The sequence below is a fragment of the Limulus polyphemus genome, unplaced genomic scaffold (assembly GCF_000517525.1).
Source record: "Limulus polyphemus unplaced genomic scaffold, Limulus_polyphemus-2.1.2 Scaffold110, whole genome shotgun sequence".
Taxonomy (NCBI): domain Eukaryota; kingdom Metazoa; phylum Arthropoda; class Merostomata; order Xiphosura; family Limulidae; genus Limulus; species Limulus polyphemus.
This window is the reverse complement of record NW_013665720.1, coordinates 521,001-539,146: the sequence shown is the minus strand read 5'-3', so window position 1 is coordinate 539,146 and position 18,146 is coordinate 521,001. Positions and strand designations below refer to the sequence as shown.

The following is an 18,146-nucleotide window of genomic DNA, read 5'->3' as shown; positions in this document are numbered from 1 at the left end:
AAACCGGGTTTCGATACCCGTGGTGGGCAGAGCACAGATAACCCATTGTGTAGCTTTATGCTTAATTACAAACAAACAAACAAGCATATTACACAATAAATATTCGTGGTCAAATACTTGACAGCTCCTGGAAATTGAACTACACCTCATTTCTGCTAACACCAAGTCAAAGCAGAAGTGCTGGTTCTAATCGATATGCAAGATAGAATCTGAGTGGCCACACCATCTAGTGCTAACAGCATATGCTGCAGTGCCTCTTACTGGGTTTAGACGTTCCATGCTTTTAAGAGGCGGTAGTCTAACCTAATCTTTCTCACAACTTCATTAGTAGCAAAGTCAAATCCACAAGGTTAGTTTTATTGGTGCATGGTTGTAGTTTAGACATCTAGGAACATGAGCCAGGTCAATTGAGAATAATATGGCAAAGCAAATGTGTTGCCATGAGAATAGTATTCTATTGTTTGTCGTGTTAGGTAGTTTGTGGTCCTGTGACGTGTCTCTGTTGTTCTCATAACTATTTGTATAAGTACACCGAAAATACCCCCAAGAAGGTATCGATAGCTTAGATTTGGATGTTTCTCGATTTCAACTGGTTCAAGCTTGATTTCGCTATGTCAGTTAGCCATAAAATGTTAGCTATGGTGTGATGGTGGTATCACTTGCCTCGTCATTTTTGACGAGCTATATGCTAGGGAATAAATAAAATACAATCTGTAGCTCCTTTGAATACATTTTTTGCCCCTTAGGAGCCACTTTGGAAAGTGCCACAACTGATTTAAGAGAGGCATCATCACTTCCTATAACTAACCAGATCAGTTGCAGGCAGTTTCACTTTGTGACAACTATAGCTTTTTTGTAATCACATTATGGGTCAACAGAAGTAGTGTAGATTGAAAGTAGAAAGATAGACCATTATTCACCAGATTCATGTTTCTGGAAACTGAATAGTATGGTTATAGCTCATTATTTCCCAGAACGATATTTGTGCAAACTAAATACCATGATTACTGCTCATTATTTCCCAGAACGATGTTTGTACAAACTCAATATCATGATTACTGCTCATTATTTCCCGGAATGATGCTTGTGCAAACTCAATACCATGATTACTGCTCATTATTCCCAGAACGATGTTTGTGCAAACTCAATACCATGATTACTGCTCATTATTTCCCAGAACGATATTTGTGCAAACTAAATACCATGATTACTGCTCATTATTCCCAGAACGATGTTTGTGCAAACTCAGTACCACGATTACTGCTCATTATTTCCCAGAACGATATTTGTGCAAACTAAATACCATGATTACTGCTCATTATTTCCCTAAACGATGTTTGTGCAAACTCAATACCATGATTACTGCTCATTTTTCCCCGGAATGATGTTTGTGCAAACTCAGTACCATCATTATTGTTCATTATTCCCCGGAGCGATGTTTGAGTAAACTCAGTTCCATGATTATCACTCATTATATATTCTCCAGAATCAAATCCTTCAGTGGTAAGTCTGAAGGCTTATAACATTAAGAACCGGATTTCGATATACGTGGTGGGCAGAGCACAGGCTGCCCGTCGTGTAGCTTTGTGATTAACTAGGATCGGGTTGGTGGAAAATCAATAATATGATTATAGTTCGTTATTCCCCAGGATCGGGTTGGTGGAAAATCAATAATATGATTATAGTTCGTTATTCCCCAGGATCGGGTTGGTGGAAAATCAATAATATGATTATAGCTATTTATTCCCCAGGATCGGGTTGGTGGAAAATCAATACTATGATTTTAGCTCGTTATTCCCCAGGATCGGGTTGGTGGACAATCAGTACTATGATTTTAGCTCGTTATATCTCAGTATCGTATTGGTGGAAAATCAGTATTATGATTATAGCTTTCATGATGTCAGACAAACACGTAGGTTCAAAAAGTCTTAGTATAAAACGATAAAAACCCTAAAACCAGAGCGCTTTTGAAAGGTAGACCTTTCTTCTTCAGGGTTGAAAAATCAATACCATGATTATCGCTTCGAAGTAGAGCAGCAGATGAAGTTATAAAATTTAGACAAATAGCTAAAAAACAAAAATTGTAAGAGGGTATAGTTGATCGCAATGACAAATTATATGTAGACCAACCTTCCATTGAGCATGTATCTATTTTGCTAGAAAAGCTTTCTACTGTCCAATTTTTATTTGTGTTAATCTTCCAGTGTAGAATTGCTTACCGTACATTTAACTGTTAATTCCTGTGTAGTATTTTCCTACAAACAAGTTATTCTTATTTGGTTTTCCAGTGTAGAACTATAAGCCATCCATGTTTCTTTTGGATTCTTGTGAACAAACTAATATCAAATCCGTGCCCCCCCTCCGTATAGAGCTGATTAATAATCATTTATGATTCGTGTCTCTGTTTATACGAATCATAAATGATAATTAATTAAACAAACAAGTAAATTAAAATGTATATTAAACAACTGACAGATGTAAACAGAGACATCTGTCAGTTGTTCAATCTACATTTTAATTTAGTTGTTTGTTTAATTGATTATCATTTATGATTCGTGTCTCTGTTTATACGAATCATAAATGATAATTAATTAAACAAACAAGTAAATTAAAATGTATATTAAACAACTGACAGATGTTTCTGTTTATATCTGTCAGTTGTTTAATATACATTTTAATTTAGTTGTTTGTTTAATTAATTATCATTTATGATTCGTGTTTCTGATTATATCTGTCAGTTGTTTAATATACATTTTAACTTACTTTAATTTAGTTGTTTGTTTAATTAATTATCATTTATGATTCGTATCTCTGTTTATATCTGTCAGTTGTTTAATATACATTTTAATTTACTTTGTTTCAAAGAGAGAGATTGCTTATTCGTAATTAAGCATAAATCTACACAATGGGCTTTCTGGGCTCTGCTTGACACGGATATCGGAACCCAGATTTTTAGCATTGTAAGCTTTCAGACTTACCACTGGCCAGTTAAGGGGGGGGGGGGAGATCAACCATCTAAACGACAATTGGGTTCACTTTTTTTTTCTGAATTGCCTTTTCCTATGTTATTTTGTTCTGTATTTTTATGCAGAACTACCTTTAATATTTTGACCTGTCTCCCATAGTACTCTCTGTTTCTGTTTATCTTCTTATTCATAGTATCAACCATTCAAAGCTCAGTTATGACTGTCTTACTGTATAGTTGTGTTTTCCATCAAATGCTTTCTGTGCTATTTATCTTGTGCAGCGCTGCTTAACATTCATATTTCAATAGATTTCATCTTACTATCCTCCATCTCATTGTACATCTGTCAGCTGTATATAACTCTTGTTTTTTGCTTGTGTTTAAATTTTAGAACAGTCTGTTTTCCTCTTCGTTTGTATAACTACCAAGCCTTTCATCACTTTTTTTTATCTATTTTCGTGTGCGCTTACTTGTTATCCAAATCTTTGTTCAGTCTGCTTTTCTTTGCAAAGCTGTCTTCCATCTAGGCCTTAGGTGTGTCTGTCTTCTTGTGAAGAGATGCCCACTTTTCAAGTCTCAGGCATACTTATTTTTCTATGTCCACCCTCTACCTTAACCGTAATTGCCGTATCCCTGGGTAAAGCTTCTTAACCTTTCACTGTCGGCTGTTTCTTCATGTCTCTGTAGAACAACTTATTATGGAAACATAGTGTGTCCTTGTATAGAACTGACAATCATTCAAAGTTATTTTTCATCATTTTTTTTTTTTCAGTATCCAATGTTGTCTACCTTCAAACTAATTTGTGTTTTGTTTTTGTTTTTTTCATTCCGCGCAAACTGAGTTTCTGCTATCATTAATAATCCTGTTCTTCCTGGAACCAATGACATCCCTATTCATACTGATATAAAATTTTGTTGTTCAATTTTACCTCTGTCTATGATTTTCCGGTTGAAATAATCTTGATTACATAGATACAGGATCTTTCACTCCATCACAGGCGTTTCGGTGGCATGGGGCGGACTTAAAAAATCCGGGATTTATCCGATATTGGTAAAACCTATAAATGATTCAGCATATGATACTATATGACGAAACTTGACTGAGTTATGACTTGTCCCGTCATCAGCATTGTTAATGACAATACTTTCTGTTTACGGGTCCTCTTCTTCTTCTTCATCCGTCTTTCCACTTGTTTTTCAGACGGATCTGACCGTGACTGGAACTTTGATATTCTTCTATCGATTACTTGCACGAGGAAGGCTCCGAGATGTTTGATTTGTAATCTGTGCAGCCCCTGTGGATGGACTTTTTGACAGCCTTTGTTGATGCAGGAATAAAGCAAAAGAAATAATCAATTATTGTTTGTGACCGTTGCTGGTAAGATGGTGCACCCACCAAGAAATATCATAATTCCCGACTGATATACGTTACCATCATACGGGTTGCATATTAAGATACAGAAAATTCAGAACTTTCCAACGGTGTATATAACATCTCCTAGAAACAATTACTGGCATATCTTTGTTCCTTGCCACCCAAAAATAGCACTTCGCCTCTGTTTAAGGGAGAGATCCTGTGTTAAATCAGTCTTAACTCCCGACTTGTTTATATATTGTTCATTATCGGTGGGACCCACGTATTGCATCATGTTGAGTAATTTTATTTTTCTATCTGCTACGTTATCCAGTATACAGAAGAACTGACAGAAAGATTGGATGAAATCAAACTTATTCTATATAAAATACACAGGAAGGCCTAGCAGTAACTGATAGAGTTAATTGCAGTATTGATGCTATTTTTTTTAAGTGTTTTATCCTGACTCCTGTTCTACTTGGGATCCTGTAACCCAAACATTCTTGGACCCGCAAGCTATATGGTTGAAAAATTTCGTGAAAAGCTACTCGAAGGCTATCTGAAATGACAGACTAAAGAGAGAAGGCAACTAGTCAACACCACCCACCGCCAAGTTTTGAACTAATCTACGCAAATAGTGGGATTTCACTATCACCCGTATAACTCATCTACAGTCCAAAGTGAGGAATGAGTTTCCCCCTTTTTTTTAGGGGGGGGGGATGAGGCCAGTAATAGGGCATGAACCACAAAACCTCTGATCCGAAGGCACTAGACTGCTCTCGCTGCTTTGTACATAATCAGCAGTATAGTAATTATAGCTTTTTTAACAATAACAAATTAATAAAATGAATGTTATTGGCTTTCTTATTACTTTCACTCCCTCCACTTCGGTGAATCAGCGGTAAGCTTGAATGTTTATAACGCCAAAATTTGGTGCCCGATTCATGCGGTGGGTACAATACAAGTAGCTCATTCTGCAAATTTACGTTAAAACAGAAGGTTTTAAAACATTTAATAGCTTCATTGAGAATATAATCGTAATTACAACCCGCAAACGTAAATACCCCTGAAATTATTTGTGGTTTGCTTGAACCATTTTTTTCTGGCAAAGCCACGTTTGACGAAAAGGGATACACGGTGATGAGTATGAGCCGCCTAACGTTGATATAGTGTTTGGATCTATCGATTAAAGATCTGCTGATCCTAACTTCAAGTCCTGACGTCACAATCATGTTTGGATGATAATCCAAGGGATTCCAGATATGTTTTAAGAATATATGTTAGGACAAAGTGATTTAATGAAGACTTACTAAAAGTTCCATGCTTCGGGAACTTTTTTTTAATGTTGAAATGGTGTTTTATTTTAAATACAAAAAGAAGTTACCCTAACCAATTAAACAAGTTGTAGCTGACAGCAATCTAACAAAGTAATGTCAGGCATTCGTATCGTATAAACGAGAAAAACAGGCCTAATATTTATCTGAACTGGTAAACTTGATAACTGCTTGAAATTTACACACTTTCTTTCTTATTCCATAAATATACTGACTTCGCAAATTTCATAAAGATGTGAAAACATTTTTTTACATACCCATTTTATAAATGCAAACATTTGTAAAAAGTTCGTAAAATATTTGTTGTATTTTGCATGCTTAAGCTTTATATATATTTCCAACGCAAGACAGGTAAAAAAAAACCGGGAGAGGGTGGTGGTAGTAATTACTGTAGGGTAAAACTAAGCGTATTTTGTGTTAACCTGGAGAGGGTGGTGGTAGTAATTACTGTAGGGTAAAACTAAGCGTATTTTGTGTTAACCTTGATTGTCTAAAGTATACTGTAGCGTACTTGTTTATCTTCAAAAAGGAATTTAACAATTATGTGATATTCACAAAAAAATAAAATGAAAAATAACTCGCACGGTAATGTCACTGACATCGCAATCTGCTTGTTTACACATATGACGTTTCACTTTTATTTTTGTAACACGGTAGGCCATACGACGTCTGGCGTCCACATGGCCATTCGCACCGACGCCCATTTCCGCATGAACCCAAGCGTGTAAATGATCGGCTGCTTTAACGGTATGGTGGCATCCCGGCATGTGCGGTGGTTCTGCTGTTAGACGCACTTCAAGACGAATTATCTCTACCTGCCTCGCCTGTACTTCGAGAGGACCATCTGTCACGCTACTTGAACTCCTAGATAGCCAGTACGTTGATTTAGACAAATTTGGAATGTGCTACGGCAAAGAAAAAAAGAAAAAGTAAAAAGAGAAAACAGTATAAGGACTTCTTCTTGTTATCGCCAAAAAACGTACAGTTGATCTCAGATTAAATTATGGTTTTAACAGTCTCACTATGAAGTTTCCAAGTATCAAGATATTGTCTACTCATGATTTGGTTTCTTTTGAATTTTGCGCAAAGATACACGAGGGCTATGTGCGCTAGACGCCCCTAATTTAGCAGTGATAGACTAGAGGGAAGGCAGCTAGTAAATACTACCCACCGCCAACTCTTTACCAAAGAATAGTTGGATTGACCGTAACATTATAACGCTTCTACAGCTGAAAGAGTAAGCATGTTTGGTGTGATGGGGATTCGAACCTGCGATCTTTAGATTGCGGCCTAACCACCGAGCCTTGCCAGGCCCACATGACAAGAATCGTTTTCTTACTTTAGAAATTAACATGAATGTGAAGGTAATGAAGGAATTTACAGTCTAATCCATAAGGAAAGTTGACTCCAAGTTCCAGGTTTATTCAAGTACAGAAGTTGCAATAACGCATGCCTTATTAGAACCATTTTATAATACGTTCTAAGTAAAGAATGAAGAATTAATTAATATCGCATACTCTTTGTGAGGAACGATGTATTAAGTTAGTAATTTTCATTACTGGGTTAATTTCTAGTTCTTATCTAAGTGTGTGTAGCTGGTTTAGGTTAGAATGAAGAATGAATACATTTTTTGAGGTATGAAGATATTTGTTTGAAATGAAGGTGCATATTTCTGCCTTTATTGAAATGAAGGTGCATATTTCTGCCTTTATTGAAATGAAGGTGCATATTTCTGCCTTTATTGAAATGAAGGTGCATATTTCTGCCTTTATTGAAATGAAGGTGCATATTTCTGCCTTTATTGTACGTGTAAATGCCCGTATGGCTTTCAAACTTTGATTTCAAAAAAACAAAAATTAACACATAATTGTTTTACATGTGTGCAGAACCCCAAATTGCTCAGAAATAAGTCTGATAGCTTATAAAGCTAAAAATCGGGTTTCGATACCTGCTCTCACCCTTTCAGTCATGGGGTCGTTCTAATGTGACAGTCAGTCGCACTATTCATTGTTAAAGAATAGTTCAAGAGTTGGCGATGGGTGGTGTTGATTAGCTGCCTTCCCTCTAGTCTATCATTTCAAAATTAGGGATGTTTAGTGCAGATAGCCTTGAGTAGCTTAGATGGAAATTTAACAAAGAAACAGAACATACAATGATTGTGTTGTTGACTGCGGAATTCATATAGAAACTCTTCATTGACTTGTGACAGGAGATCGGATAAAACTATTAATTCGTAGGAACCAAAAAAAGAGAACATATAAGAATGTCAGATAGACTTTTGAATCGAATAAATCTTGATAATTATTTACCTTTGTTGAAACTGGTGAAGTACCCAAGGAACAAAACAAGTGAGAAATCTCCTGACTTGTTCTGTACATCATTTTGTGATATTTAATGTAACACTTCATATTTACGTACGTACTATGATGTTTTAATAGTGGACGAAGAAGGTTCATTGAAATAGTTGCTTTTGACGCTTGTTCTTTCATCATTTTTGCACCGAGTATAGAATGAACACTTCTGTTGCTTTTTTTTCTTTACAGTGGTTATTCATTTTTGAACATATATTTTTTTTTTCAAATTCCCCATCTTTGGTTAGTTTCCCTGTCCTGCTGCAAACCACCATCCTGGTGGATAAATTCAATGAGGATCTGCCAACTGAGTCTTTTTCGCACAATTTAGGAGAAAGTGACATTCTTACTATTAAGGAGGTAGTGTGTGAGCTGTTTTGGAACCTTGAATAAAACGCTATAGCAGATAAAAAGAGCTGTAGTAACTGCGTCTACAACATAACCTCGAGGATTTCACACGTAGAGAGTAAAGAAATCTCAGGCAGCTAAAGTGCCAAAACCACAATGTGCTGTAACTCAGCTGAAATGCAATTATATATCACCTGCCATATCAAGACTGTAAGATTATGAGTTTTGAAGTACTTCCAGATGTTTATCATGTTTAGGGAGAAAATGTGGTGAATAGAAAACTTATCCGCCCCAATGTGGATCCTGCGACTAATGAAAGAAGGTAGTAGCAATTTCATTATGATGGTCAGAGGTAAAACGTGAGAGCCTGTTAGACCAGTTCTATTAAACTAGTTGGCCCTAAATTTGACGTGACCATTAAAGTAGTTAATACACTGCCTCGGACAGGGTGGTGGTGGCCAGTCCTATACATTGTGGTACGAGTTAAGAGTGGAATGTACCTATACAAATGTACAGAAATTATGTAGTTTTTGTCGAATGGAAGCACTGTCCAAATCTGCTGTATCTTGCATTGCAACAGCCCATTATCCACTGATTTGTTTTTCAGATAAATGGGGAAATGAGGAACTGTCCAGCCAGTCTCGCTATCGATAGTTACTATCTTAGAGTGGAAGTAGTCCTAGCTGACTGGATTGAGCACAAAATAGTAATAATGTAGAAGTTGCAAGCAAAACACTGTTCGTGAGAAAGGTTTGTTTGTTTGTTTTGAATTTCGCGCAAAGCTACACGAGGGATATCTGCGCTAGCCGTCCCTAATTTAGTAGTGGGCTACTTATTTACCAACGAATAGTGGGATTCACCGTCACATTATAACGCCCCCACGGCTGAAAAGGCGAGTATGTTTGGTGTGACGTGGATTCGTACCCGCGACCCGCAAGTTGCGAGTCGAGCGCCCTAACCACCTGGCCATGCGTGAGAAAGATGAACTGCAATAGAAAAACTTCAATGTTCATTCCAAAAGCTGACAAAAAACCGTGTCATTTCTTCCTTCAAAAGTATTATTATCAGTTAGCAGTCTCTGAGAGCTATATGATTATTTCATAGCATACAATCAATTTCTATATGGATTTAATCGTAGTGGCGTATGCGGTGTTTCAGTCATATTTGCTCTTCCTTCACCACTATCTCGTGTTATCTTCCACTAGTAGTTATAAGCTGAGAGTTGCATGCCTTCTTATTGGGACAGCTGTTTTAATTGCGCCAATCATCTCTTCTACATGCATCATGCCAATAACAGTTCTAGAACATATCTTGAAACTTGTCTGTCTGTAATTACAACGTGGCACTGGTACTTGTCTCGTTGCTGGTGACAGTTTAGTCAGAAATCATCACAATTCTTGCATTGGATCCATACATTCACGTAAATTTCTTGCTTACTGTTTACTTTTACACTTCACTGCTCCTGACCAAGATTTGGTAGGCAGTGGATGGCCTTACGAGACAGCATCGTCTCACAGTCTGCTTCTGCATTAGGTCCAACTTTACTGAAGATGCTTGGATCTAAATTAGTTTCTCAGCTCATCTTGAGTCAAAGATAATATAAACACTCACTGTTTGAGGAAAAGAGAGCATGTTGAATGCCAGATTAAGCAAGATTCATATTTCCAATTGCATTCCATTATCAGGTATAATAACAAAACTACCTTTGTCAATGAAATCTGCAACCTTGCATTCAGTCTACACATGACGAGTCATACCAAATGTATATACTGATCTTAATATCGTGTGTTATTATATCTTTTCTCACAACGTATTCCTTATGGCAATAGTAATGTGAGAATATCACTTTCTCGTCGATTCACATCTTTAAGGGAATGATGTGATTTGGTGGCTCTCTACTCGCAATCTGCGGGCCGCGGGTTCGAATCCCCGTCTCACCAAACATGCTCGCTCTTTCAGTCGAGGGGGCGTTATAATGTGACGGTCAATCCCACTTGTCGTTGGTAAAAGAGTAGCCCAAGAGTTGGCGGTGGGTGGTGATGACTAGCTGCCTTCCCTCTAGTCTTACACTGCTAAATTAGGGATGGCTAGCGCAGATAGCCCTCGTGTAGCTTTGCGCGAAATTCAAAATAAACAAACAAACATTATCTTTTGTTTAGAAAAATAGCATAATATTTTTCATTATTGTATACTTGTTTGTGGTTTATGTAAACGCCAGATTCTCTAGGCCTAATCGTTTTCAAAACATTTATAGAATTTTAGTTGGGACATATTACGATAGCAATAACACAAATTTGATTCAGACAAAATACATAACATGAAGTTCTTAATTTCTGTTTTAGGACATAGATATAAGTTAAAATGCTTTTTGTAGTTCAGCACTGTTTGATGGAAGTCATTATATTGTTATGTTACGTCAGCGGAAGTCACGTGACGCTGGTAACACGCAATGAGTATCTCGAAGGTTCGTGAATGCTCGAGTGTTTGCTAGATGTGCTGTATTCTAATACATAAGCCCGACAATTAATCGGAACGAAAATAGCAGACGGAGAGGTTGAAGATATAGACGGACAATTGAGTCAAGCGCGGTAGGAAGTAAAGTGCGTGAATCGTTCATTGAGAATTATAGCGTGTGTTTAAGTTAAAGTGACTGTGGAAATTAAGTGTATTGCAAAGTTGAATTGAGAAAGAATAAACTAGTTTTATTTGAAAAAGGACTTGTATTGCTGAAGTTCTTCGGAAATAATTTTTTCGAGTAATTAACAAACGACCAGAGACGTAACAGTTACTATATGGCACATTATACTTTGTTTACAATGTAAAAACAATTACGGTATGGCAGTGCTTCAATGTCATACATTTAGGACTATTTTCATTACTGTGAAATAATAGTGAAATCTTCAGATCAGGATTGAAGATCCAGATAGAAGCATAGATGTGTCAAAAGGAAACTGAGTAATACTAAAAAATGAAAAAACTTAATGTAATCATACTGCAACGACTAATGCTAGGAGCTAATTTCTTCAATTATGTTAACCTCGAGGAAATATGCCTATTGTGTAGCTTCTCGCTTAGAAACAATTTACAAGCTATTGCAATGCTTAACTGCTTGATCAAAATATTAATTAAGTTATTCACACATAATTAGGGCAAATATAAAACATTGATGGTGGTATCAGTTCTTTTACAGCTTCTAGTACTCACAATTGAACTGTTTTTCACTTTGACAAAAACTCATAGACTGAGAAACGTATTGACAATATTTTTTTAGTCATATATTTATTTGTATGTTGTAATAAATGTATTCTAATAAAACATACTTCTATAAATTCGTGAATTAATAACTTGCGAGATTTGTTTGTTTTACAGCAAAGCCACGCAATAGGCTATCTGTGCTCTGTCAACCGCAGATTTTAATGTTGTAAGTCCGTAAAATTACCGCTGGTCCACCAGGGACATCTTATTAGGAAACAAAGTTTTATATTTCATGAGATTAGGAAATACAAGAGAATAATTTTCACGAGACTGAGTACATCAGAGTCAAATGTGATTATTGAGAACTATGCTAATTAAAACATACTTACGTTACTATACTTTATAAACGAAGATTGAACGAACCATTACATCAAGCATTATGCATTTACCGTACTTGTTGTTTAGGGCCATAGGTTAAGGTATTATTTCTATAATATAATATAATATAATTCATCTAATTGTAAAAATTGTCATAGTATCTTGCTAACATGCGAAATTGAACAGCAACTAATTCAAGTTGTCAAAATTTTATTTACGATGAACGTCTTCTGACCCTTTGCTGGCCAGCTACGATGTTCTGTTATGTGATTTCTACCTACTGGGGCAGAGAGAATTTTTGTTAACGCCTGCACATAAAAGAGACTAGAATCAGAATAATTGTACATTAATTCAGCATAGGAGATAATGTGTACAAAATGTAACATATCAATAAGTGTTGCATGCATTGAGCCTATTAATTGAAATAAACAACTATTAAAATAAGTTAGGATGATATATCGCTTTTTTAGGAAGAAACAGAGAAGCAATATGGTGAATGTGATACAAACTGAAAAAGTACAGCGTAGAACAACATAGTTTACCAAATTTCCCAGTATAAGGCCTCACAGAATATTAAAAAATAATGCTCTCTTCTTCAATAATTTGCATTATAAGGCCTCCGAGAATATTTTAAAAATGTTCTCTTTTTCAGTAATTTGCATTATAAGGCCTCAGAGGATATTTAAAAAAATGCTCTCTTTTTTCAATAATTTCCAGCGTTAGGCCTCACAGAGTATAAAAATGCTATATTTTCAATAATTTCCAGCGTAAGGCCTCACAGAGTATAAAAAATGCTATCTTTTCAATAATTTCCAGCGTAAGGCCTCACAGAGTATAAAAAATGCTATCTTTTTCAATAATTTCCCGCGTAAGGTCTCACAGAGTATAAAAAATGCTATCTTTTTCAATAATTTCCCGCGTAAGACGTCACAGAGTAAAAAAAATGCTATCTTTTTCAATAATTTTCAGTGTAAGGCCTCACAGAATATTAAAAAATGCTATCTTTTTCAATAATGTCCAGTGTAAGGCCTCACAGAATCAGAACCCTGGTCCCTGTTTCAATACTTCCCAGTATAAGGCCTCACAGAATCAGAACCCTGCTCCCTGTGTCAGTACTTTCCAGTATATACCTCACATAATTAGAACCTTCTTCCCTGTTTCAATATTTTCCAGTGTAAGGGAAATAGGAAAAGAGGGCCAAATCACACTATTTAGTCAGACAATAGTAGTATGAGATTTGGCGATGGGTGCCATTGAATAGTTGCCTACAGCCTTCCCTCTATCAGTTCAAAGTTAGGGACTGCTATGCGCTTATAATCTTTCATGCAGCTTTGCGTGAAAATTTTAAAACAAACAAACAAACGATCCTACTTCCGGTAAAAAAAAAGCAAAACAAAAACTATAATCTACGGACATTACAAATACGGTCACCAACCTTGAAAGAAGTACTTAAGCCGATTCTACTAAATCCACCATCAAGTAGAAAGAACAACAACGACGGGAGTTGTTAAAACTTTTAGACTTTGAAACTGGTTTCAAAACTAACTTCGGCTCACTATACATCGCTACCGCGTTTTGTGCTTGAATGTAAAATTCATCACTAAATATGAGAAGTTAAGACTTACCCAGCCTCCGAGGAAATTCTCCCTCAAATGTAATATTCCAGCATGTTGTGTCCTCTTAAAGTGTACTGAGAGAGTTGTTAGGCTAATGTTGCGAAATGATTCGGTCACAAAAGAGTATGACATCTGAAAGGCCGACCCTACCAGGAGTGTCATTCGTATAGCACATCTCTGTATAAAGTTTACGATTTATGACAATGACTCACGCTGCACCGATCAAAGTGTGAACACTTTTAATAGTGTGTATGACAGCCGTCACACGTTATTGTAACGATGGTTATGACGTCACAGTTTAAGAGAATGTATTTAAAGCAGCAACTAACATGGTCGCCTATATCAGTTTATAATAGTGTTCTAAAGTTGTTGCACAAAAGTTATTATGCACCAAAAATATGAATGATTAAAAAATGCTCACAAACTGCTTTTACTATGCAGATTAGCATTATTAATAGCTCACAGACCGAGTTCAGTTTGAAATATCATGTACTTTTGAACCGTTCAACTTGAAAGATAAATTTATGTTGACCCATAAAAGTTCCAAACTGTTCAGAGCCAATAGTTATTTATATTTTTCTGTATTACTAAGTTTAGACTTACTTTAACATTTTCATACTTTAGCTCTATAATCCTTAATAAATGTACCTTATTGCACCGTAGAAACAAAAATCGAGATTAAGGTTATGAGCATGAATTAATACTTTAGTTCTAATGCTGACAAAATAATGTTCATGTTTATGTTTTTTCTCTGTATGTGCATACGACCATACCAACTCTAGCTAGTTACCGTTCATGCAGTCTTTTAGTTTAACAATATTTATTTTTAAGCTTTCTCTATTTCTCTTTAATTTATAGTGTTTATGTATTGTTCAACGTGAAACTACAGAACAATCCCTAAAGTAAACTGAGGTAGTTGTCAAACTGTGATCGAGTTTCGGGTACAGCTTGACACTAGAAGTTAAGAGTAACCAACGTAAGGTGGGTGAAACCAACTAGCATCCGGTAGTAAACTAAAGTGTTTGCCAACTTTATGAACTGTGTTTAAACGTGACTCATTCTCTCCATTGCAGGTTTCGTGGGTCCGGGAGTTTACACACAAAACGAACACGGAACATTGTGAAAACTCGAGTCGAGTATACCAGATAAATCCACTTAACTTGGAGCTTTGGGGAAATGAAGACACGATATGATGCATTATGGCTTATCCTGACGAGGTCGAGTTTGATATTATAGGAAACAGCATCTTAGTGTGGAAATCTCTTCAAATTATTGATGAGAACAGCAGTATTTCAAGTAAAGTAATGAAAGGGACAGAGCTTAAACCTGGGGGAAGGGAATTTGTTTTTTAGAATCTGCGGTACCGTTTATTGACTAATATATTCCGCATGTACTAGCGTAATAAGTACTTCCAAACAGATTTTAACGCTAGAGCATTTGATTACAATACATAAAAGTAATATTTTTTTTTATTCGTAGGAATTTCTTAATAAAAAACAAAGTAGAACCCCATGCGTTTAATCCAGCTGTCATCAGATATCAATATTTGAATAATATCGTTGTGTAGAAATGGGAATTAAGTGAAATACGTGCACATTTGACTTTGCCTTATTCCTAACAACCAATCTTGATAAATTTTTTAATTTTTGGCCTTATTCCTGCCTATATATCTTAATACTTTTGTTAATATTTGGCCTTATTCCTGTCTACACATCTTGATAATTTTGTTAATTCTTGGCCTTATTCCTGTCTAAACATCTTGATAATTTGGTTAATTCTTGGCCTTTCTACATATTGTTACGACAGCGGAAGTCACGTGACGCTGGTAACACGTGATGAGTTTCTAGAAGGATCGTGAATTGTCCTGGCAATTCTAGTCTTTTCAGGTGCCCTCTATTTTAGCATATAAGCCCGGCAAATAATTGCAGATAGATAGATATAGAGACAGAGTCAAGCGAGCGGTGGTGACGGTAATATAAAGTCTGTGTTTTGTTATCGAGATTGCAAACGTATTGACTGTGGAAATTCTGTGTATTATAAAGTTGTATCGAGAAACAATAAATTAGTTTTATTTAAGAAAGGACTTGTATCACTGAAGTTTCTCGGAAAGAATTTCTACGGGAAATTGACAAACAATCAGAGACATAACAATATCTTGATAATTTTGTTTATTCTTGGCCTTATTCCTGTCTACATATCTTGATAATTTTGTTAATTCTTGGCCTTTTTCCTGTCTACACATGTTGATAATTTCAATTGTTGAAAGAATCCTTTTATTGTGGTGACTAGATGACTGTAATATCTGGACAGGATGAACTTAATAACAGTACAAATAATTTTGTTGAAGAGAGAAAGATGCATGGCTAACGTTTCATCGAATAGACTTTCTTCGGGATCTGATAAAGGTGGCTTGGCCGAAACTTTGATAACTTTTTTGGATACAACAATTTTATAAAGCTGTGGCTGAATTTGTTCATAATTCATTCTTCGCCACTATGACAAACTTCTAGTGTGGTTTATTTTTACACTTTTCTGTTTAGTATAAATTAGAATCAACTTTCATTGGAGAAAACATAATCCACTTACTCATGATTTAGATCGACTGACAGTGATGGTATTTTGTAGTCTATCAAACATAACTTCCTTGTCACGGGTAATCTTTTCAGGCGACAATAGGCTGGTAATTGAAGCTCGTAAAAACATAAGAAATTGATATGACTATACAAGCAAGTGGAAGAAAAAATATTTCCTTTTATGATAAATTAGTGGATCGAAATTCCTGTAATAACAGGATTTAGTCATTATATTGTTACGACAGCGGTAGTCACGTGACGCTGGTAACACGTCATGATATTCTAGAAGGATCGGGGAACATCACGAATAATCCAGTATGTGCAAGGCGCCCTCTATTCCTGTATATAAGTGCTCTGGATAACGTGAGACAAATTAATCGGAATTGAATTGCAGACAGGCTGAGATAAAGACGACAATTGAGTCAAGCGCGGTAGTGACCGTAAATAAGTGCGTGAATCATTGTGAATTATAGCGTGTGTTTAAAGTGACTGTGAAAATTAACAAACGAACACAGTAACATTAGTACAGTTATGCGATAGGTTGTATCAGGTTATACAAATGAAACACAAGTATGTTTAACTGTACATATCAAAAGACATTAATAAAGTATATTTATATTTAGTATATTTATAACACTATATTCTTTGTTCAAAATTCTTTATTTACAAATGATATAGTATTCAATAATATAACAGGACTAATACTAGTGTCTTATGACAATTTTAATTACTAGTTTGTGCTAGTAATTACTAATCGTAGTATTCATAGCTGATTGAAATTTTGTTAGAAAAAGTGAACATTTTCTACAAAAGGCTGTTTCTGGAAATTACTATACGGGAAAAGTGTTCGGATTGTGCTGATATAAACTGTAATGTTTTTATATATTAAAGTGGTACCCGTTATTGAAAATTAACAGTTTTCAAAGTACTGTATTTACAAATTACATCAATAAAGATAAAATCAAACCCTAACTTACAGCGCGTGTGAAAGTCGTGTTTTTGTTGTGAAGAGAGTACTTTTATTTCAGATTGTGTTCTGTGATAAAGAAATGGTTGTTGCAGATACTGTAGTTATTTTTCTAATTGTCTGAATCATGAACACCCAAATTGGATTTTTTATGGATTTTTGTTAGTTGTGCCATTCAATAAATGGCGCCACATTATTTTTATTATTTCGGTCACATACATTAGATAGATACATATAAACACGCTACGTCCATTATAGTAAGATTTGCCAGTTATTTGTTCAGCTTAGAGATTTATCCAAGTCATTTTGTAATACCTTAAAACCCTCAACAGAGCATTAAATAACCATGAATATAATTTCATAAGTAAACTTTGTTAATTATGTTTCAACAAATACCATTAAAGTAATGTTTAAAAAAAGGCAAAGGCCCAAGCACGCCACTCATAACAGGGGTTTAGTTTGACTGAACTCTGTTAATAAGTTATTATTACTCCCATCCAAGCAATCTATAACCCAATTAACTATACCCTAGTGCTTCTGGTTTTTTGTTTGTGATGCCATTCAAAAGATGGCTCGACATTATTTTTATTATTTCGGTCACATACATAGATACACACTATGTTCATTATAGCAAGATTATGCTTTACCAGTTTAGAAAACGCGTTCTGGCCATAACAAGTCTATTTGTTAATTTAAAAACGGAATTATAGTAAACAATAAAATTAGAAAGAATTCTACCAAAACAAAATCACAAATACAAAATATACCATAGCTCCTGCTACTGGCAAGTGAACTGAAATTAAATTCAGTGCTATCTGCTGCCTAAAAGTTCCAAATGTGGTTTGGTTTGAATTTTCGTAAATATATTCGAGGGCTGTATGTGCCAGATGTCCCCAATTTAGTAGTGATAGATTAGAGGGAAGACAGCTAGCCAGTAAAACCCACCGCCAACTCTTTGACTACTTTTTTTTATCACCGAATAGTAGGATTGACCGTCACATTATAAAGCTCCCATGGCTGAATGGGCGAGCATATTCGGTGACGGGGATTTGATTCTGTGTAACA

At 35.6% G+C, this 18,146-nt stretch overlaps 2 protein-coding genes across 2 annotated transcripts in view; both read right to left on the bottom strand.

Annotated features, from left to right (window-relative positions):
• The window catches only part of LOC106471111, a 221,365-nt gene extending 207,979 nt beyond the window's left edge, over positions 1 to 13,386 (bottom strand). The window contains exon 1 of the mRNA XM_022400601.1: positions 13,361 to 13,386. The gene's annotated coding sequence lies outside the window, so the exon portion shown is untranslated. The remainder of the gene's footprint in view (positions 1 to 13,360) is intronic.
• LOC111089018 lies at positions 5,681 to 13,696 on the bottom strand. Its single transcript, XM_022400611.1, has 2 exons — positions 13,551 to 13,696; positions 5,681 to 6,558 (listed from the first exon to the last, which is right to left on the bottom strand). The coding sequence occupies exons 1-2, from the start codon at positions 13,671 to 13,673 to the stop codon at positions 6,205 to 6,207; spliced, it is 477 nt and encodes a 158-aa protein (XP_022256319.1). The 5' UTR covers positions 13,674 to 13,696; the 3' UTR covers positions 5,681 to 6,204.
• Positions 13,697 to 18,146: the final 4,450 nt, after the last annotated feature.

Excerpts from the sequence above, each read along its gene's own strand:
- LOC111089018 (XM_022400611.1), bottom strand. The coding sequence starts at position 13,673 with ATGTCATACTCTTTTGTGACCGAATCATTTCGCAACATTAGCCTAACA. Across the intron at positions 6,559-13,550 it reads AGAATTTCCTCGGAGGCTGG|CACATTCCAAATTTGTCTAA; the intron begins GTAAGTCTTAAC and ends TCTTTGCCGTAG.